Genomic DNA, 22315 nt, shown 5'->3' on the forward strand with positions numbered 1-22315 from the left:
CCCCCCTCCCGCTCTTCTCTCCCGCCCGCCCCCCCTCCCCTCTCTCTCCGCCCCCCCCTCTCCCCCTCTCTCTCCCGCCCCTCCCTCCCTCTCTCTCCCGCCCCCCCTCCCCTCTCTCTCCCGCCCCCCCCTCCCCTCTCGCTCTCTCTCCGCCCCCCCCTCCCCTCTCTCTCCCGCCCCGCCCTCCCCTCTCTCTCCCGCCCCCCTCCCCTCTCTCTCCCGCCCCCCCTCCCCTCTCTCCTCCCCGCCCCCCCTCCCCTCTCTCTCTCCCGCCCCCCCTCCCCTCTCTCTCCCGCCCCCCCCTCCCCTCTCTCTCCCGCCCCCCCTCCCCTCTCTCTCTCCCGCGCCCCCCCTCCCCTCTCTCTCTCCGCCCCCCCTCCCCTCTCCATCTCTCTCCCGCCCCCCCTCCCCTCTCTCTCCCCCCCCCCTCCCCGTCTCTCTCCCGCCCCCCCCTCCCCTCTCTCTCCCGCCCCCCCTCCCTCTCTCTCCGCCCCCTCTCTCTCCGCCCCCCCTCCCCTCTCTCTCCCGCCCCCCCTCCCTCCTCTCTCCGCCCCCCCTCCCCTCTCTCTCCCGCCCCCCTCCCCTCTCTCTCCCGCCCCCCCCGCCCTCTCTCTCCCGCCCCCCCTCCCCTCTCTCTCTCCGCCCCCCCTCCCCTCTCTCTCCCGCCCCCCCTCCCCTCTCTCTCCCGCCCCCCTCCCCTCTCTCTCCGCCCCCCCCTCCCTCTCTCTCCCGCCCCCCCTCCCCTCTCTCTCCGCCCCCCCTCCCTCTCTCTCCCGCCCCCCCTCCCCTCTCTCTCCCGCCCCCCTCTCTCCGCCCCCTCTCTCTCCCGCCCCCCCTCCCCTCTCTCTCCCGCCCCCCCCTCCCTCTCTCTCCCGCCCCCCCCTCCCTCTCTCTCCCGCCCCCCCTCCCCTCTCTCTCCCGCCCCCCCTCCCTCTCTCTCCCGCCCCCCCTCCCCTCTCTCTCCCGCCCCCCCTCCCTCTCTCTCCGCCCCCCCTCCCCTCTCTCTCCCGCCCCCCCTCCCTCTCCCCTCTCTCCCGCCCCCCCTCCCCTCTCTCTCCCGCCCCCCCTCCTCTCTCCTCTCTCCCGCCCCCCCTCCCCTCTCTCTCCCGCCCCCCCTCCCTCTCTCTCCCGCCCCCCTCCCTCTCCGCTCTCTCCGCCCCCCCTCCCTCTCTCTCTCCGCCCCCCCTCTCGCCCTCTCTCTCCGCCCCCCCTCCCTCTCTCTCCCGCCCCCTCCCTCTCTCTCCGCCCCCCCTCCCCTCTCTCTCCCGCCCCCCTCCTCCTCGCTCCTCCCTCCCTCTCTCTCCCGCCCCCCCTCCTCCTCTCTCCGCCCCCCTCCTCCCTCTCTCTCCCGCCCCCCTCCCTCTCTCTCCCGCCCCCCTCCCTCTCTCTCCCGCCCACCCCTCCCTCTCTCTCCCGCCCCCCCTCCCTCTCTCTCCTCCCGCCCCCCCCTCCCCTCTCTCTCCGCCCCTCCCTCTCGCCCTCTCTCTCCCGCCCCCCCCTCCCCTCTCTCTCTCCGCCCCCCCTCCCCTCTCTCTCCCGCCCCCTCCCCTCTCTCTCCCGCCCCCCCTCCCCTCTCTCTCCGCCCCCCCCTCCCCTCTCTCTCCCGCCCCCCCTCCCCTCTCTCTCCCGCCCCCCCTCTCCGCCTCTCTCTCCCGCCCCCCTCCCTCTCTCTCGCCTCCCTCTCTCTCCGCCCCCCCCTTCCCCTCTCTCTCCCGCCCCCCCCCATCCCCTCTCTCTCCCGCCCCCCTCTCCCTCTCTCTCCCGCCCCCCCTCCCCTCTCTCTCCCGCCCCCCCTCCCCTCTCTCTCCCGCCCCCCCTCCCTCTCTCGCTCCCCTCCCCCTCTTCTCCCGCCCCCCCTCCCTCTCTCTCCCCGCCCCCCCTCCCCTCTCTCTCCCCGCCCCCCCCTCCCCTCTCTCTCCCGCCCCCCCTCTCTCGCCCTCTCTCTCTCCCGCCCCCCCCTCCCCTCTCTCTCCCGCCCCCCCCTCCCTCTCTCTCCTCCCGCCCCCCTCCCCTCTCTCTCCCGCCCCCCCCTCCCCTCTCTCTCCCGCCCCCCCTCCCCTCTCTCTCCTCGCCCCCCCCTCCCCTCTCTCTCCGCCTCCCTCCACTCGCCCCCTCCTCTCTCTCCCGCCCCCCCTCCCCTCTCTCTCCTCGCCCCCCCCTCCCTCTCCTCTCCCCGCCCCCCCTCCCCTCTCTCTCCCGCCCCCCCTCCCCTCTCTCTCTCTCGCCCCCCCTCCCCTCTCTCTCCCGCCCCCCCTCCCTCTCTCTCTCCCCGCCCCCCCTCCCTCTCTCTCCCGCCCCCCCTCCCCTCTCTCTCTCCCGCCCCCCCTCCCCTCTCTCTCTCCCGCCCCCCCTCCCCTCTCTCTCTCCGCCCCCCCCTCCCCTCTCTCTCCGCCCCCTCCCTCTCGCCCTCTCTCTCCCTCGCCCCCCCTCCCCCTCTCTCTCCCGCCCCCCCTCCCCTCTCTCTCCGCCCCTCTCTCTCTCGCCCCCCCTCCCCTCTCTCTCCCGCCCCCCCTCCCCTCTCTCTCCCGCCCCCCCTCCCCTCTCTCTCCCGCCCCCCTCCCCTCTCTCCCGCCCCCTCCCCTCTCTCTCCCCGCCCCCCCTCCCCTCTCTCTCCCGCCCCTCCCCTCCCCCTCTCTCTCCCGCCCCCCTCCCCTCTCTCTCCCGCCCCCCTCCCCTCTCTCTCTCCCGCCCCCCCTCCCCTCTCTCTCTCCCGCCCCCCCTCCCCTCTCTCTCCTCCCGCCCCCCCCTCCCCTCTCTCTCTCCGCCCCCCCCTCCCCTCTCTCTCCGCCCCCCCCTCCCCTCTCTCTCCCCGCCCCCCTCCCCTCTCTCTCCCGCCCCCCCTCCCCTCTCTCTCCCGCCCCCCCTCCCCTCTCTCTCCCGCCCCCCCCTCCCCTCTCTCTCCCGCCCCCCCCCTCTCCCCTCTCTCTCCCGCCCCCCCCTCCCCTCTCTCTCCCGCCCCCCCCTCCCCTCTCTCTCCGCCCCCCCTCCCCTCTCTCTCCTCCCCCCCTCCCTCTCCTCCCGCCCCCCCCTCCCCTCTCTCTCCCGCCCCCCCCTCCCCTCTCTCTCCCGCCCCCCCTCCCCTCTCTCTCCCGCCCCCCCCCTCCCCTCTCTCTCCCGCCCCCCCTCCCCTCTCTCTCCCGCCCCCCCTCCCCTCTCTCTCCCGCCCCCCCCTCCCCTCTCTCTCCCGCCCCACCCCCTCCCTCTCTCTCCCGCCCCACCCCTCCCCTCTCTCTCCGCCCCCCCCTCCCTCTCTCTCCCGCCCCCCCTCCTCTCTCTCCCGCCCCCCCCTCCCCTCTCTCTCCCGCCCCCCCTCCCCTCTCTCTCCCGCCCCCTCCCTCCCAGACGAGCAATTATGTGGGATCCGTCTGTCTGTCCGCTATTCACTCAAAAGTTATAGAGCGTACCTACACATATGTTATATCAAAAGAAAGCTTATGATTAGGGGAGTCTCATAGGGCGTATTTACTTTTCGGTCAGACAAAAATTGTTCGGACAGTATACAAAAACCGTTCAAAAATCCGCTCATTAGCAGTTGACCAATCCTACCGCTCATTAGCGTTGAGTGACGTGATGGTTGACCAATCCTACAGTTCAATGACCTGATGGTTGACCAATCGGTGCGTCATGGGGGGCGTTTCATTCAGTGTGTGGGCGGGACCTAATACTGCAGCCTCCCGAAATGTAGCCGCCATTTTTTTCACTGCTTTTACTCAACAGCGAGTGGGGCAGCTGCGGCAGCCCGCCGGAGCGGGAGATGAGTTGGGGTCACTCGGGCCAGGCCTGACAACCGCTCGGCCCGAGACACAGAGCGGGGGAGCGGCAGCGGCCGGCCGTAAACCGCGCAGCCCTGTAAACTGCCGTTTTACAAAAGAGCCTTGGCAACGCCGGGCCCCCCAGCTAGTTATTATAACATATATTGGACTCCACGCTTTGGAAATATTTCATTTTGTAGAAATATTACTTCAGCATAATTTATTTTGGAGAGGGTAATAGAAAATATTTCACAATTTGTCTGTTTTCCTGAAAATTCAATTTAGTGTAGTAATTGTTTCTGTAATTTTATTTTCTATGAACATAGTTTACTTTCATAAAGTATACTGCAATACATAATAACAGTATTTAACCATATGTTTTAATAATTTCTCAGAAAAGCAAAACGCAAACTGGATGAAAGAAGTTTTTTTGGTAGTTTACTTCATGTGTGTTATGCCCCAGAATTTGAAACAGTGGAGGATACCAGAGCAAAATTAAAGGAGAGGAAAAGGTACATCATGAGGGCAACAGGCAACAAAGGTTGTTCACAGAACACTTTCATTTAGTCGCTTCCCTTTTATCACCTTACAACAAAGCTAGAAAATAGTTTGTTTCTTAACGTGAAAATGTGGTTAGTCTTTTCCATTTATAATGAGCACTTTAATACTTTGCTACGAGAAGATTTAATGTTTGCATGCTTCAGACTCTCAGAACACAAACAATTTTAGGTATTCCAGTACTAAATAAATGGGCCAGAAATTCGGGTTGGAGGCTTCCTGCGGGCGCAAGCCCCCGACCAGCACTTACATAGCGTGCCTGCCATTGAGCTGTGGTCCCGCGTGGGATTCCAATCCTGGGCCGCCTCCAGCTGCCGGTGTGCAGTGCTCACGTATTCCAGGGGCGCAGTTAGTTCGCAGCGTCCCCTGGGATCACGCGACCCATGGGGAGCCAGTCGGAGCAGGGAATCTCCATTCATAGATTTGATAGGAAGACCTGTCAAATCTATGAAGAGATCGGCCCCAAAACTTAAGTAAAACTTCAAAAAAAAAATTTTAAATCACATTTTTAAAATAACTAAGTTACATAAATTAACTTTTAAACAAAAATTTTAATTTTTGAAAAAATTAGTTTTTAACGGGGCTAAAAATAAACTTCCCTTTAAAGTATTTTAAAATGATAAACCTGTGGAAAAAAACGTTTTAATTTTATTTAATTAACCTCTTACCTTGTTAAAAAGCAGGCTCTCCGGCGCACGCTTTTGACCTCCGAACCCCTTCCTTCAAGGGAACGGAAGTTATGGTTTCCAGCGCATGTGCGAAACCGGCACTTCCGTTGGCCTAACGGGTGAGTACACAATGCGTACTCACCCGTGGGGACCTGAATTTCTGGCCCAATAAAAACAAATATTTGCATCTATGCGCCTGGAATACTTTGAAAGTGTCCTATATGCAAAGTCTGTGTCACACTTGCATCTGATTGGCTCAAAGAATATATTCACACAATGGTAACAACTGAACAGTCAGGTAACCCACCAATGAAAAGTAGCATTTCCTTTGAACTTGATAATGTGGCTTCTCCCCAAAGGAGCAGCTGGTGGTCTATAACCTTCCCTCAGCAATAGCAAGTGACCTGTAATTGATCTCCGAATGTGTTTTTCTTACAGCAGTTGCAGCTTGTGACATTCAAGGGAACAAACAAAGTTCCACACGGTTCCACCGTAGTAGCAGAATAATACATTGTGGAGGAGAAATTCAGTACTGCCCCGTTTGGGGCGCTATTATTGGCGGTGCGCAAAGTTTAGCGCCTGGCGCTAATTATCACCTCCGACAGCAAACTTGGCTTTTATCGCCCCTGGAGGTGATTGGAGCGTTAAATCAGGCGCTACACACCTCTCAAGGTGCTAAGGCCCTATCTCACAGCGCTGGCGAAGCTCATGTGATTTCAGTCAGCAATGGAACACAGACACACTGGCACCATCCAATTCTTAAAGGGGAGTTCTGACGAATGGTCTTCGACCTGAAACGTTAAATCTGTTTCTCTCTTCATAGATGCAGCTTGACCTGCTGAGTTTCTCCTGCATTTTCTGTTTTTACCTTAAAGGGGAGGGTTGATCTTGCTCATTGCAGCCTTGAATCTCGGCCTGGAGAGACCTGTACATCAAATCTGCTGGAAAGAACAATGGAGAGAACCAGGGGAAGAGCTCCGAGTGCAGACCCCATAGTCTCTTCTAAATCGATACAAGGAAGGGCAAATCAAAACCAACCTGCAAAGTGCTGCTCAGTACCCAAAACTCCTTCACACAGCGTTGAATCTCTCCAGAAGTCTCTCTCTCTCAGAATGTGTGGTGCAAAAATGTCACCGACAAAAAAAGGCAGGAAGTGTTCGCCTTTAAATAGCGCTCCCCTAGTCCCTTTCTGACAGCATAACGCTTCCCTCAACCTGTTGTTGCTAGCGGCAGGCGGTAAGGCAGGGGGCACCACTCAATTTCCGGTTTGGGGTGCTACCGGGGCGTTGCGCACTCGACCGACGTCACGATCTGCCGGCGCAGGAGATCGTGGCGGTATTGTTTAGTGCCACCGCAAAATGTCTGGTCAATTTTGCGAGAGGTGCAGATATCGCCGCGCCCTCTTAAGGCGTTAACGGGTGGCGCTACCAACTGAATTTTTCCCCATGTATGTTTTATGGTGTAATACATTTTCTGACTTGTCAAGATCAATGCAACAGTGGTGTCAGTGGTGCAGAAAAGTTCTACTTTTTGGAGCAGGTAGATGCATTTGCCACATCTAGCGAGGTGGCGCAGCCTTTTCCAATCCTCTTGAGCCTACAATTTTAAATGGAGTACTGTGCACAGTTTTGGTCTCCTTACCTGAGGAAGGACATACTTGCCTCAGAGCCGGTGCAACGAAGGTTCACTAGATTGATCCCTGGGATGAGAGGGTTGTCCTATGAGGAGAGGTTGAGTAGATTGGGCCTATACTCTCTGGAATTTAGAAAGAGAAGTGAGATCTCATTGAAACATATACGATACTGAGGGGGATTGACAGGGTAGATGCTGAGAGTTTTTTCCCCTGGCTGGAGAGTCTAGAACTAGGGGGCATAGTCTCCGGATAAGGAGTCAGCCATTTAAGACTGAGACGAGGAGGAATTTCTTCACTGAGCTGGTTGTGAATCTTTGGAATTCTCTGCCCCAAAGGGCTGTGGATGCTGAGTCATTGAGTATATTCAAGACAGAAGTCAATACATTTTTGAGAACTAAGGGAATTAAGGGATATGGGGATCGTGCGGGAAGGTGGAGATGAGGTCGAAGATCAGCCATGATCTTGTTGAATGGCGGAGCAGGCTCGAAGGGCCAAATGGCCTACTCCAGCTCCTAGTTTTTGTGTTCTTCTGTATTCTTAATGTTCTAGTCATTGTTATATGCAGCAGCCAATTTGCGCACAAGATCCCATGAACAGCAGTTGAGATAATGACCAGCTAATTTGTTTTAGTGATGTGGGTTGAGGGATAAATATTGGCCAGGACTCCAGGGAGAACTCCCCTGCTCTTCTTCAAAATAGTGCCACGGAATCTTTTACATCTACCCGATAGGGCAGATGGGGCCTCGGTTTAATGTCTCAGCCCCTTATAGTATTGCACTCCAGCGTCGGCTTAGATTCTGTGCTCAAATCCTGGAATGGGGCTTGAATCTACAAATTTCTAACTCCGATAAGAGTGCTTCCAACTGAGCCTTAATCTAATGAGAATAGTGAACCTAGAGGTATGTTCGTTTATATTGTAATACAGCAGTGCCCATATCACGACTATCTCATGAGTCGTGATATGTTACATTTGACAAAGTTTCTAATCAATGTTGCATTTACAGTGTATGTATATACCTGAGTAAATTTGTAGTAGCCAACTTATCTTACAAAGATTTACCTGTTATACTTCTTCACATTTGTCCTTTTTAGATATAGACCTGTACAAGACAGAAAAGAAAGTTGGGAATCCAGTTACATTACAAAATATCACAAGGCAATCATTTTCCGAAAAGCCTGAACATTGTGGAAGTTTGGAACCCAACCAGCAGGAGTGGAATACAGATTTTTCCATGTATGGTTACCCAATGTTATTGCATCCAGCACAGCCGGACTATCAACTGTCTTCATCTATATCAAGGGTCAGACAAGAATATCCTCAAATGCCTTCATCACATGGAACATTACCTCAAGACTTCCCTGCTTGTACAAAAAACTCTTCATGTTTTAAATCTGAATTACCTTGTTTTCACAACCAGTATTTGGACAAATCTTGTGATTCTAACGACTCGCATAGATCAGAAAGAAAAAGCCAGGCCCCTAATGTTAGGACATGTTTCTCTAGATTTGTTCCCAGGACTACTCAGTTGCAGGACAGGAAGAAAATAAATCAGCAAATGGACATTAATGTATTTGGCAGATTAGATACTGAGAGTACTACAGTAGTAATTGGACCAAAACTGCCAGAAATACCAAAGGTGGACATGGGAGATAATTCCTTAAATGTCTCTGCTACTTTGATCAGAAGTAAACTTACAAAGGTATGCTTTATACAATGTTACATCTATGCTAGAATATTGGGAACAGGGTGGCCAAATGTGCTGAGAACTTCCTCCGTGGGCGCACCCCAGAAGTTAAACTCAAAAATGCGCCTATTCTACCAATGTTATATTGCGCTCAAATTTCCTGCAAATCTCATTAGAATACACCCAAACGTGTAATCGGCGTAAATCAGCATACACAGTTGGAGCCCAAGGAAAGGGCTGCACTCTCATCGTTAATTTCTTAAGTATGAAAATTACATTTTCAGCTCTTTCAACCATCATTCATGTACATTAGGCACAGCGGCCCAGAAATTCGAGTCTCCACGGGTGAGTACGCACGGGGTACTCACCCGTAGGCCTAATGGAAGTGCCGGTTTCCTGCATGCACTGCGCATGCACGGGAAACCGGCACTTCCGTTCCTCTGAACGAAGGGGTTCAGAGGTTGAACGCGTGCGCGGGGGAGGCTGCGCGTGCGCATCAAACTTCGGTCTTTTTTACAGTTTTCCCGGGAACGTAAGCCTGCAGAATTTAGAAATGTAAAAAGCAGGTGTAAGGCTTGCTTTTTACAAGGCAAGTGGTGAATTAATTAAAATTAAAACATTTTTTCCACAGGTTTATTATTTTTAAATACTTTAAAGCAAGGTAAGTTTATTTTTAGTAATAACAACAGAAAATGCTGGAAAAACTCAGCAGGTCAGGCAACATCCGTGGAGAGAAATTTGAGTTGACGTTTCGGGTTTGACCCTGTTAGAAAATAAAATTTAAATTATTGTTTAAAATAGTTATTTCATGTAATTTATAGTTTATTTAAAAAGTGATGTTTTTTAAAAATTTATTTGAAGATTAGTGCTATTTTGGGGCCGTAGTATTTATAAGTCGTGACAGCACTTCCTGTCAGACTTATGAATGGAGCATTCCCTGCTCCGATTGGCTCCCCATTGCCCACGTGATCCCAGGGGACGCATCGAACTAACTGCGCCCCTGGGATACGCAAGCACTGCGCGCCGGCAGCTGGACCAGGCCCCGGATCGGAATTCCACGGGGGCCCACAGCTCAACAGCCGGCGCGCAAGGTAAGTGCAGGTCGGGGGCTTGCACCCGCGGGAAGCCCCCGACCCGAATTTCTGGGGCAGCATGTTTAAGAACCTGCAATTGGGGAAGCTTTTCAATTTTAATATGACTTGTACTGATGCCATAAAATCCATTCAAAGAAACAGAAAATAGATTTGGTTTCAATGAGGATAATTTTTTTAAATCTTCTATCTGTCTGCCTGTCCGTCCTTCGGTCTGTCTGGCTATACACTCTCAAGTTATAGAGCGTATCTACACGTGTGTTACCTTGAAAGAAAGCTTACGATTCCGGAACGGTCATAAGCGTATTTACTTTTTCCTCACACAAAAATTGTTCGCGCATTATTCAAAAAACCTTCAAAATTCCACTCATTACCATTGACTGACGTCAAGGTCGACCAATCCTGTGCCGTGATGTTTCACCAACCCTACAGTTCAGTCACCTGATGGTTGACCAATCGGTGTGTGTGTGGGTGGGCGGGACTAACCATTCTCAGCTCAGGGATCTGGCAGCCATTGCCTCAAGCTAAAAACCCCATTGCCTCAACCTAAAAATATGCTCAACTGTACTATAAGTTCTAAGAACTAAATGAAAATCTTTCTTTATTTTTTGCACAGCAAAGGAGGTTTGAAAACTGGTTTAACTAGTTAGTTTTCCCCTGTGACTAATTCTCCACTTTTTCACAGGAAAACAAGCACCTTTTTCATAGGAAAGCAAGCACCAAGTGTCAAGTAGGGACTTCCATGCAGGGAGAGCTAGAAAGGAGGCTCTTGTTCTGGAGCTGCTGCTCCAAACATCCTAGTGGTTAGTTCATGAGTAGCATAGGCTGAGGCCGAGTAACGAACCACTTACCTGCTTTTTTTAAGCAAGAAACTGTTGTGTGCATGGGAGAACCTGAAAAGAAAATTTAAAAACAATTAAGATATATTGACTCTCTTGGAAGTATTTTGTTTAAAAATAACGTTGAAAAAATTGATAGGTGAGTTTATCATTTAAAAGATCATTTTTCTTGTTGCTTTCACAAGGTGTCCGTCTCTGCAACAGAAGCTGAAGTGCCACAAACAAAACCTCCAAAGCAACGTCGGAGAATCTAAAGATGAACTCCCTGAAGGAAGGAAGACTTGTCTTGCTATAGTGTATTGTCACATCTCAAACACTTCACATACAATGCATTATTTGAACAGATGTAACTCTTGTTATGTAGGCAAATGGAGCAGCCCATTTTGTGCATAAGATGATTCCACAAAGACCAAAGAGGTGAATAATAAGCAGCTAATATTTTTGGGGTTAAGGGAGGAATTTTGCCCACAGACACCGGGAGAACTTCTGCTCTTCAAATAGTGCTATGCGATCTTTAATGTCCACTAGAACAGACAGAAAGGGCTTCAGTTCAATGTTGCATCATAAGTACAGTATCTTCACCAGTACACTACTGAAGGATTGCTGTGTTGGAGTGTCAGCCTAGATTATGTGTTCAAGTCCTGACACAGGACTTCACCCTACCAATTGCAGTCGTGGGGCCAGGCCTAGGAAATTAAAGGGTAAATTTAAGTGGAAAGTTAGAGGTGGATTACAAGAATAAAAGGAGTTTGATATATTCATAATGGTACATAAAATGAAAGGAGAAAATCACACATAGAGACAGAAACAAAGGCACAAAATGCATGATTGAGAGTAAGGGGCATATAGAAGAGAGAGATGGCAGGTAATGACTTTTTTTTAAAGAAAGAGTTGCGCACCAATACAAATAGTGTCCACGGTTCTACAGTGTGTGAAAGAACAACACCCACCCCCCCCCCCCCCCCCCCCCCCGGACAATTAATGAATTAAAAAAGATAAACACCAATTTTATTATTTTGCTGCTTGTGTAATTTCCCATAACCATTATTCTAAAATGGAAATAGAGCAATGAAACAGATCAGTTGCTGAAAAGAGAGAGATGGTTTAATGGTTCAGAAAAAAGGTACAGTATATACATTTATAGTTTGTTCTTGGGATATGGGTGATGCTGGCAAGGCTGCATTTATTGCCCGTCCCTAGTTGCCTTGCAAAAGTGGTGGTCAGGTGAGCCTTCTTAAATGGCTGCAACACTGTGGTGATAGTGATCCCATGATGGTGTTGGGTAGGGAATTGTAGGATATTGATCCAGTACCAATGAAGGAATTATGGTATGTGCCCAAGTCAGGATGGTGGAGAGCTTGGAATTGATGTGTTTCTTGACTTTGCTGCCCTTATTCTTGGTGGTAGAGGTCACAGGGAAGAGAAGTTTTTTTTTAAATGAAATGTTAAAAAACACAATTGCTGTAAATGTACCAGTGGATCTCCCTTGGCTATGCTTATATTAGTCACAGGATACACTCAGTCATACCTGTAAGCATCATCCTCATGTAGCTGACACTGACTGTTGTGATTCTCTGCATTTTTATGTCTTTTGATTTCAATTATGCTCTTTTCTGCCCACCTTTCTGACTTTTTTGTTCTTTAGGGTGGGGAAGACAGTAGCAAACATTCAGGGTAGCACTGGAAAGCAACGTGAAAGGAATGGTGTTGTAGCAGTCTTCCCTTGTGTGTTCCTGCAGTGCTTTTGCCCTTTGTCTTGTACCAATGGAGGTACGGACATGCAAGCCATGTGCTTTTATCCCCATTTTCCCACTTTAGCTAAAGTCATTAGCGTTTACTGCAGAGAGATCATTAGGTGGTACGAGCTAATGTTGCATTGCTAGATGAAATACACTAGAATCTAGACATTGATTTTCTTAGGCATTCAATAGGAAAGGAAATTTCTGTGCTAGCCTGAACTTTACTGAAAGAAACTGACAAACTTAGGGGAATGATGTGATTTAGTACAAATGATTATTAATGTTCTCTCCATTCTGTTGCTTAGTCGGTAGAAAATATCCACAATGCAAATTGCTTTTAGATGAACAATAAAAAATAAACCTGTTTAAATAGAAATTATTTTCGGATGTCAGCGTTTTCCTTTTAGCTATATATTACAACCAGTTCAATAGATCAATTATTTAGCACTACTATTTTCAAATATGGTACTGCAACTCTTTGAAATGTTACATTCACTTCTAATTTGGAAATAGAATTCTTTCAGTGCAGTTTTTAAACTTTTTTTCTAGATTATATAGTTAGTGGCAGAATGAATGATTTTGTATGTTCACCTGAGGTTTTCATGTAGAAACACAAAAAAATAGCAGGAGCAGAGCTTGCTCTGCCATTCAATATGATCATGGCTGATCCTCTATCGATACCATACCCCTTGATGCCTTTTGTGTCTAGAAATTTATCTATCTCCTTCTTAAATATATTCAGTGACTTGGCCTCCACAGTCTTCTGTGGTAGAGAATTCCACAGGTTCACCACCCTCTGAGTGAAGAAATTTCTCCTCCTCTCAGTCTTAAATGTCCTACCCCGTATCCTGAGACTGTGACCCCTCGTTCTAGACCCCCCCCCCCCCCCCCCAACCCAGCCAGGGGAAACATCCTCTCTGCATCCAGTCTGTCTAGCCCTGTCAGAATTTTATACATTTCAATGAGATCCCCTCTCATTCTTCTAAACTCTAGTGAATACAGGCCTAGTTGACCCAATCTCTCCTCATATGACAGTCTTGCCATCCCAGGCATCAGTCTGGTGAACCTTCACTGCACTCCCTCTATGGCAAGTATATCCTTTATTAGGTAAGGAGACCAAAACTGCACACAGTACTCCAGGTGTGGTCTCACCAAGGCCCGGTATAACTGTAGTAAGACCTCCTTGCTCCTGTACTCAAATCCTCTTGCAATGAAGGCCAACATACCATTTGCCTTTCTAACTGCTTGCTGCAGCTGCATGTTTGCTTTCAGTGACTGGTGTACAAGGACACCCAGGTCCCTCTGTAGATCAACATTTCCCAATAAAACTCTGCCTTTCTGTTTTTCCTACCGAAGTGGATAACTTCACATTTATCCACGTTATACTGCATCTTCCATTTTTTTTGCCCACTTGTCTAAATCGCCTTGAAGCCTCTTTGCATCCTCCTCACAACTCTCGATCCCAATTGTGTCGTCAGCAAACTTGGAAATATTACATTTGGTTCCCTCATCCAAATCATTGATATATGTGAATAGCTGGGGCCCAAGCACTGATCCCTGCAGTACCCCACTAGTCACCGCCTGCCACCCCAAAAAAGACATATTTATTCCTACTCTCTGTTTCCTGTCAACCAATTTTCAATCCATGCCAGTATATTACCCCTAATCCCATGTGCTTTAATTTTGCACACTAACTGCATCCACTGGTTCTCCCTTATCTATACCAGTTACATCCTCAAAAAACTCCTACTAGAAACATAGAAACATAGAAGATAGGAGCAGGAGTAGGCCATTCGGCCCTTCGAGCCTGCTCCGCCATTCAACGAGATCATGGCTGATCATCCAAACCCTAGCACCCGGTCCCTACACCGACAGCCATCCCACACAAGCCCTATCCCCGTAACCCCACGTATTTAATCCCCCCTAACACTAAGGGCCAATTTTTTTATCATAGCCAATCAACCTAACCCGCACATCTTTGGACTAGGTTTGACAAACACTACTGTATTTCCCTTTCATAAATCCATGTTGACTTTGTCTAATCCCTTGATATTTTCTAAGTGTCCTGTTATTACATCCTTTATAATAGACTAGCATTTTCCCTATTACTGATGTTAGGCTAACCAGTATGTAGTTCCTGGTTTACTCTCTCCTTTTTTAAATAGTGGGGTTACATTTGCCACCCTCCAATCTGCAGGAACTGTTCCATAATCTATAGAATTTTGGAGATGACAACCAATGCATCCACTATTTCCATGGCTACCTCTTTTAGTACTCTGGGATGCAGATTATCAGGCCCTGGGGATTTATCAGCTTTCAGTCCCATTAATTTCTCTAGCACTTTTTTTACTAATACTAATTTCCTTTAATTCCTCCTTCTCACTAGACCCTTGGTTCCCTAGCATTTCTGGGAAGTTGTGTCCTCTTCAGTGAAGACAGAACCAAAGTGTCTGTTTATTTGCTCTTCCATTTCCTTGTTCCCCATTATAAATTCTCCTGTTTCTGACTAAGGGACCTACATTTGTCTTCACTAATCTTTTTTTTAACATACTTGTAGAAGCTTTTACAATCTGCTTTTATGTTCCTTGCAAGTTTACTCTCTTTTTCCCCGCTTAATCAATCTCTTGTTATTTTTTTGCTGAACTCTAAACTGCTCCCAATCTGCAGGCTTGCTACTTTTTCTGGCAACTTTATATGACTCCTCTTTGGATCTAATACTATCCTTAATTTCTTTTGTTAGCCATGTTTGGGCTGCTTTTCCTTTTGTGTTTTTGCACCAGAAAGGAATGTATAACTGTTGCAATTCATGCATTCGTTCCTTAAATGTTAGCCATTGCCTATCCATTGCCTTTTAATGAACCTCCCCAATCTATCATAGCTAACTCACTCCTCATACCTTCGTAGTTTCCTTTGTTTAGATTTAGGACCCAAGTTTCGCATTGGACTTCTTCACTTTCCATCTTAAAGAATAATTCTATCATGTTATGGTCACTCTTCCCTAAAGGACCCTGCACAAGAAGATTATTAATTAACCCCTTCTCGTTGCACAATACCCAATCTAGGCTAGCCTGTTCCCTAGTTGGCTCCTCAACATACTGGTCTGAAAAACCATCTTGTACACACTCCAGGAGTTCATCCTCCACAGTATCATTGCTAATTTGGTTTGGCCAGTCTATATGTAAAGTCACCCATGATTACTGTAGTACCCTTGTTACATGCATCTCTCATTTCCTGTTTGATGCCATCCCCTACATTACCACTACTGTTTGGAGGCCCATAGACAACTCCCACCAATGTTTTCTGCCCCTTGGCGCTTCTTAGCTCCACCCAGACTGATTCTACATCTTTATTTTCTGAGCCAATATCCTTTCTCACTATTGCACCGCCTCTCCACCTCCTTTTCCGTTTTGCCTGTCCTTCCTAAATATTGAATATCCTTGGATATTCAGCTCCCAGCCTTGGTCATCCTGCAACCATGTCTCGGTAATCGCAATTATATCGTATCCATTTACATCTATTTGCGCTGTTAATTCGTCTACCTTATTACAAATGCTTCATGCATTCAGATACAGTGACTTTAGATTTGCCTTTTTAACATACAATGAATATAAATAACTAAGCTAGAAGCACACCTCCATGAAATGGGACTTTAAACATTCCAAAGAATTACTGCAGGTAAATGTGCATCCAGTTTCAGTTCACATTTTTGAATAGCATTTATATCATCTAAAGCTGATTAAAAATTCCCAAGAAATTAGACACTTAATAGGTTAGGATATTGTAGATCCGGCTTGCCTTTATTAGCTAAAACGAGCAAGTCTACAGTGAACAACATTTTGCAAGAGCTACCACGATGATCCAGTAGACATTCCAGGAAATGAAGATATTCCTTCTCTCTGACGGGCATTAGGCAGGCACAGTGTACCTGGCAGGACCTTGCACTAGGAGGGGAAGCTGTACACCTACAACTCCACTCGTGGCCATCAGCCTTGGGGCTTTGAGTGCCACTGGAGAGGCCCCCAGCACCAGCTCTTTGTGTGCCCCATTAACAGATACATTAGAAAGTGAGGTAGGAGGGCTGAGAATACCACTCCCCACCTCATTTTAATACTAACACTGGGTCTGCACCTATTCGAAGAACAGGCTCAGTCACGCCCAATTGTGGTTCTCCACAAAAATGCCAGGGCTTCATGTTGGGGGCGAAGACTTGACATAAACAGGTCTCCACCCCTTTTGCTTTTTGCCCCTGCGAACTGAGCATTCCTGAAGCACAACAAAGTCAAAAATCTCACCTGAATTTTACAATTATTAGATTAGACATACTTTTCCCTCTATTCCAAGTTCTTCCCTCCTATAATTCCATTTAGAATCTTTGAATAAAAGTTCAACTAAATAATCAATAAACAATTACTGCAATGCTGAAAATCCCAATTCCATGTAATGCAGTCCAGTTTGGAGTGAGAGGTGAAGGGGATGAAATTCGTCTTGGGCGATAGAATCGACAGCACGGTTTATATCTCGCCCCATTTTATTTTCCATTGAAGTCAATTTCACACCCAAAATCTTTTGTGAATACATATACCCTTGTAAACAAAATTAATCAAATTACTAACATTAAAAAATAAGATTGTTCATTCAATGTAATGAGTTTATGCTATCACTTAATTGTACAGACAAGATAGGCAAAAATGGCATTGGTGAAAGTTTACAATGTTGGGGTGTATAGCCCATAATCAAATTTAAATATCTATCTTTATTCATAAAATGTACATTTTGTTTTCTTAAACATATAAAAACAGATATCTTTCTATCCTTTTTAAAATTGTAACACAAATTTTGAAATAATCAAGAATGCCCTGCAAGAATTGTACAAAATGTCTTATCAAAACGTTCTTAAAAAGTGGCCCTTCCCAACGCAGGCTTGCATATTTTACTCCAGCAATTTTTTAAACAAGAAAAATTGAGATAACTGGCAGCACAGATTTATTTTGCAATCTCAAATACTTGTTATTAACTTTAACATGTAGATGTTTTTATAGAAACACAATTTACTGCTGGCGTATGCATTTTCTGTATTGTAGCACTCATTTTCCATGTAATAAATGCAAAGGTGACTTGGTTAAGTTGGTGCAACAGGAAGACTATTATACAGTTGATAAGTGAGAAAAACACTTAACCAATTGCACAATGCTGAATTTATCACATTCCTTAGGGCTTGAGTTATTGGTAATGAATGAAGAAGAGTTTAGTTGACCATTATGAATACAATGGTGATGAAGTCTACAGAAGCATCAACAAGAATTATTCATCCTTGGATTTCTTAAAGGCCTGTTCCTCAAATGCGAGTGCACTCTACAGAAAGAGATAATAAGCATAATTATTGACCCAATAGTTTTGCACTAATTCAAAAAGATACAGTTTTAGCCAGTTATCCAGTGCCACCATTATAGTTGATACTGTATCTTTGAATTTTCCAGTCACATCATTTTTGTTTATTTCAGTTGTAATATTTTATTTATCTGGTAAAAGCTATAGTTTACATTAGGTGGCATTATGTATAGAAGAAATCAGGAGTGGGACAGTATTAACAACCTGTAATGCACTTTGTGCATTTCAATGATTTCATTAAGCACAAAAGTGAAACGCAACCAATTTGTCAGATCATTACAACACAAGTATGTTATGCTGTCATTCAAGCTTTATATACAATTTTCTTATACCAGTCACCAGTATATTAATCTGCCTTTATTCACAAATCCCTAAATTATACTGTAACTTTGGCATTGGTCCAGCATAATCTTTTGTACCACTGCATTTCAAACATGCAGTATAATATTACCAATTTCTAAGAACCTGAAGTTTAGCGTCACAATCTTGAACCACTAGAAATAAAGCTAAATAAAGTCAGTCCACTGAATACTTTTAAGTTTCTTATTATAGAAATAAGCTTGCTATCTTCCTGACAGCTCTTTTCTAACTTTATAAACATCAATAGCAGAGGCCAATGAACCAAACTCCATGCATGCTTTAAGTAAGAATGGGCAAACCTCTATGTTCCCCAATTTGAGAGTGGTGTCAGCTAGTAGTATAACTGCAGCTACCTACATTCTTATAATGCTCCCAATGCTGCACCACTTGGTGGGGAGGCGGTGGCGTAGTGGTTATATCACTAGACTAGTAAGCCAGAGGCTCAGTCAAATGCTCTGAGAATATGGGTTTAAATCCCACCACGGCAGCTGGTGGAATTTAAATTCAATTCAATTTAATTCTGGAATTAAATGTTAGTCTTAGTAATGGCGACCATGATACCATTATCGATTGTTGCAAAAACCCATCTGGTTCACTAATGTCCTTTAGGGAAGGAAATCTGCCGTCCGTCCTTACCTGGTCTGGCCTACATGTGACTCCAGACCCACAGCAATGTGGTTGACTCTTAATGGCCTAGCAAGCCACTCAGTTGTAAACAACCGCTACGAAAAAGAATAAAACCGGATGGACCACCCGGCACCGGAAACGACAACGGCAAACCCTGCAAAGTCCTCCTTACCAACATCTGGGGGCTTGTGCCAAAATTGGGAGAGCTGTCCCACAGACTAGTCAAGCAACAGCCTGACATAGTCATAATTACCGAATCATACCTTACAACCAATGTCCCAGACACCACCATCACCATCCAGCAGGACAGACCCACCAGAGGTGGTGGCACTGTGGTATACAGTCGGGAGGGAATAGCCCTGGGAGTCCTCAACATTGACTCAGGACCCCATGAGGTCTCATGGCATCAAGTCAAACATGGGCAAGGAAACCTCCTGCTGATTACCACCTACCGCCCTCCCTCAGCTGATGAATCAGTACTCCTTCATGTTGAACACCAATTGGAAGAAGCACTGAGAGTAGCAAGGGCACAAAATGTCCTCTGGGTGGGGGACTTCAATGTCCATCACCAAGAGTGGCTCGGTAGCACCACAACTGACCGAGCTGGCCGAGTCCTAAAGGACATAGCTGCCAGACTGGGTCTGCGACAGGTGGTGAGGGAACCAACAAGAGGGAAAAACCTACTTGATCTCGTCCTCACCAATCTACCTGTTGCAGATGCATCTGTCCATGACAGCATTGGTGGAAGTGACCACCGCACAGTCCTTGTGGAGACGAAGTCCCGTCTTCATGTTGAGGATACCCTCCACCATGTGTGGCACCACCACCACCGTGCTAAATGGGACAGATTTCGAACAGATCTGGCAACTCAAAACTGGGCATCCATGAGGCGCTGTGGGCCATCAGCAGCAGCAGAATTGTATTCAACCACAATCTGTAACCTCATGGCCCGGCATATCCCTCACTCTACCATTACCATCAAGCCGGGAGATCAACCCTGGTTTAACGAAGAGTGCAGGAGAGCATGCCGGGAACAGCACCAGGCATACCGAAAAATGAGGTGTCAACCTGGTGAGGCTACAACACAGGACTACTTGCATGCCAAACAACGGAAGCAACATGTGATAGACAGAGCTAAGCGATCTCACAACCATCGGATCAGATCAAAGCTCTGCAGTCCTGCCACATCCAGTCGTGAGTGGTGGTGGACAATGAAACAGTTAACAGGAGGAGGAGGCTCCAAAAATATCCCCATCCTCAATGATGGTGGAGCCCAGCACATGAGTGCAAAAGACAAGGCTGAAGCATTTGCAACTATCTTCAGCCAGAAGTGCCGAGTGGATGATCCATCTCGGCCTCCTCCTGAGGTCCCCAGCATCACAGATGCCAGTCTTCAGCCCATTCAATTCACTCCACGTGATGTCAAGAAACGGCTGAAGACACTGGATACTGCAAAGGCTATGGGCCCTGACAACATTCCGGCAATAGTACTGAAGACTTGTGCTCCAGAACTAGCTGCGCCCCTAGCCAAGCTGTTCTAGTACAGCTACAACACTGGCATCTACCCGGCAATGTGGAAAATTGCCCAAGTATGTCCTGTCTACAAAAAGGACAAATCCGACCCGGCCAATTACTGTCCCATCAGTCTACTCTCAATCATCAGCAAAGTGATGGAAGGTGTCATCGACAGCGCTATCAAGCGGCACTTACTCAGGAATAACCTGCTAACTGACGCCCAGTTTGGGTTCCGCCAGGGCCACTCAGCTCCTGACCTCATTACAGCCTTGGTCCAAACATGGACAAAAGAGCTGAACTCAAGAGGTGAGGTGAGAGTGACTGCCCTTGACATCAAGGCAGCATTTGATCGAGTGTGGCATCAAGGAGCCCTAACAAAACTGAAGTCAATGGGAATCAAGGGGAAAACTCTCCATTGGTTGGAATCATACCAAGCACAAAGGAAGTTGGCTGTGGTTGTTGGAGGTCATTCATCTCAATCACATGACATCACTGCAGGAGTTCCTCAGGGCAGTGTCCTAGGCCCAACTATCTTCAGCTGTTTCATCAATGACCTTCCCTCCATCATAAGGTCAGAAGTGGGGATGTTCGCTGATGATTGCACACTGTTCAGCACCATTCGAGACTCGTCAGATACTGACGCAGTCCGTGTCCATATGCAGCAAGACCTGGACAACATTCAGACTTGGGCTGACAAGTGGCAAGTAACATTCGCACCACACAAGTGCCAGGCAATGACCATCTCCAACAAGCGAGACTCTAACCATCTCCCCTTGACATTCAATGGCATTAACATCGCTGAATCCCCCACTATCAACATCCTGGGGGTTACCATTGATCAGAAACTGAACTGGACCAGCCATATAAATACTGTGGCTACAAGAGCAGGCCAGAGGCTGGGAATTCTGCGGCGAGTGTCTCACCTCCTGACTCCCCAAAGCTTTTCCACCATCTATAAGGCACAAGTCAGGAGTGTGATGGAATACTCTCCACTTGCCTGGGTGAGTGCAGCTCCAACAACACTCAAGAAGCTCGACACCATTCAGGATAAAGCAGCCCGCTTGATTGGCACTCCATCCACCACCTTCAACATTCACTCCCTCCACCACCGGCGCACTGTGGCTGCAGTGTGTACCATCTACAAGATGCACTGCAGCAACTCGCCAAAGCTCCTTCAACAGCACCTTCCAAACCCACGACCTCTACCACTTAGAAGGACAAGGGCAGCAGACGCATGGGAACATCACCACCTACAAGTTCCCCTCCAAGCCACACACCATCCTGACTTGGACCTGTATCGCCGTTCCTTCACTGTCGCTGGGCCAAAATCCTGGAACTCCCTTCCTAACAGCATTGTGGGTGTACCTACACCATATGGACTGCAGCGGTTCAAGGCGGCTCACCACCATCTTCTCAAGGGCAATTAGGGATGGGCACTAAATGCAGGCCTAGCCAGCGACACCCACATTCCATCAATGAATAAAAAAAAAAAATTTTTAATTATAACCAAGGCATAAATTGAGTCTTTATATGAGTTCTGCAACTGGAAAGCAAACTTTACAGAAGTATGACAAAAGTACTTTTGATAACAGGATCACCTGACAAGAGAGGGGAAAGGGTATCTTACTGGGTAGCATTACACTTCCTTAGTAAGTACATCATTTATAGTGGCAAAACAAGGTCAGATTAATCCCAAAATCTGATTTTCATTTGCCATTATGAACAATTATGTATTCTGAAATGCAATGCCAATTCAGATGTGCATTTCACAAAGTTTATACTGGCAAATGGTCGTCAATGCCTGACTTATTTGTGCTTTTCTTTCACACTAGTGACCATCATATTCCATGCCTTGATTATATTGCATTATTTGACTACATTCCAAAACAATGTTGGAGATGGAGTGATAATGAATTATATATAACAATTTAAGCAACAACATTGAAATTGGGCCATCAAACAGCCTACCTTTGCATCTGGTAGGCAGGGTCCAAAAGCTTCCAACAAGAGGTTTTCATCCTTTACTGCCTTCTCAAAGTCTATATATGAGACTTTGTTATCATGATCACAGTCCTAGTAATGAAAAGGACACATTTTGCAACAATATTTCATCATATAGTATAGATTTAGGCTACAAGGAGCAATTGGATGGTATAGGAAATTACCACACTGTCCATTCACCTTTAGCACTTTGGTTTAAATCCAGCCCATTGAGCACCCTCTTCCAACTGTAACGGTCCTACAAAAGATTTATTTAGGCAGTTAAAAGCCAGTTCTTAGTCAGTATAGGCTCACAATTTGGCACAAATTGCCAACCCCACTTAGAGGCCATAAGGATAAGTGTTGTGGGAACTGAAAATTTCAACTGGAGTACTAGGTGGTTGAGGGAGAAGAATGGGTGCTCTACTAGTTATCTGGCTCTGCTATACCTGACCTGGAAGCGCTTGTTGCTGATACTAA

General features: G+C 47.7%; 2 protein-coding genes across 4 annotated transcripts in view; one reads left to right on the plus strand and one right to left on the minus strand.

Annotated features, from left to right (window-relative positions):
* Positions 1–3352: 3352 nt before the first annotated feature.
* rbm48 (RNA binding motif protein 48) lies at positions 3353–12344 on the plus strand. The gene is made up of 4 exons (XM_085989374.1): positions 3353–3363; positions 4148–4293; positions 7704–8311; positions 10412–12344. Exons 1-4 carry the CDS (start codon positions 3353–3355, stop codon positions 10478–10480), a joined length of 834 nt encoding a protein of 277 aa, XP_085845500.1. The 3' UTR covers positions 10481–12344.
* A 3395-nt stretch (positions 12345–15739) lies between these two features.
* Positions 15740–22315, minus strand: part of clxn (calaxin) — a 74961-nt gene continuing 68385 nt past the window's right edge. For 2 of the 3 annotated variants that reach the window (XM_085988502.1, XM_085988504.1), the window contains 2 exons: positions 21824–21928; positions 15740–17317 (listed from right to left, as the gene is read on the minus strand). In XM_085988502.1, coding sequence (XP_085844628.1) covers positions 17267–17317; positions 21824–21928 — 156 coding nt within the window. In that variant the 3' untranslated portion in view covers positions 15740–17266. Of the gene's footprint in view, positions 17318–21823; positions 21929–22036; positions 22095–22315 lie in introns of those variants that run through there. The other variant, XM_085988503.1, reaches the window with a different exon arrangement.

Source organism: Somniosus microcephalus, chromosome 5 (assembly GCF_052327205.1).
Source record: "Somniosus microcephalus isolate GS21.2 chromosome 5, FLI_Smic_1.0, whole genome shotgun sequence".
Lineage (NCBI taxonomy): Eukaryota > Metazoa > Chordata > Chondrichthyes > Squaliformes > Somniosidae > Somniosus > Somniosus microcephalus.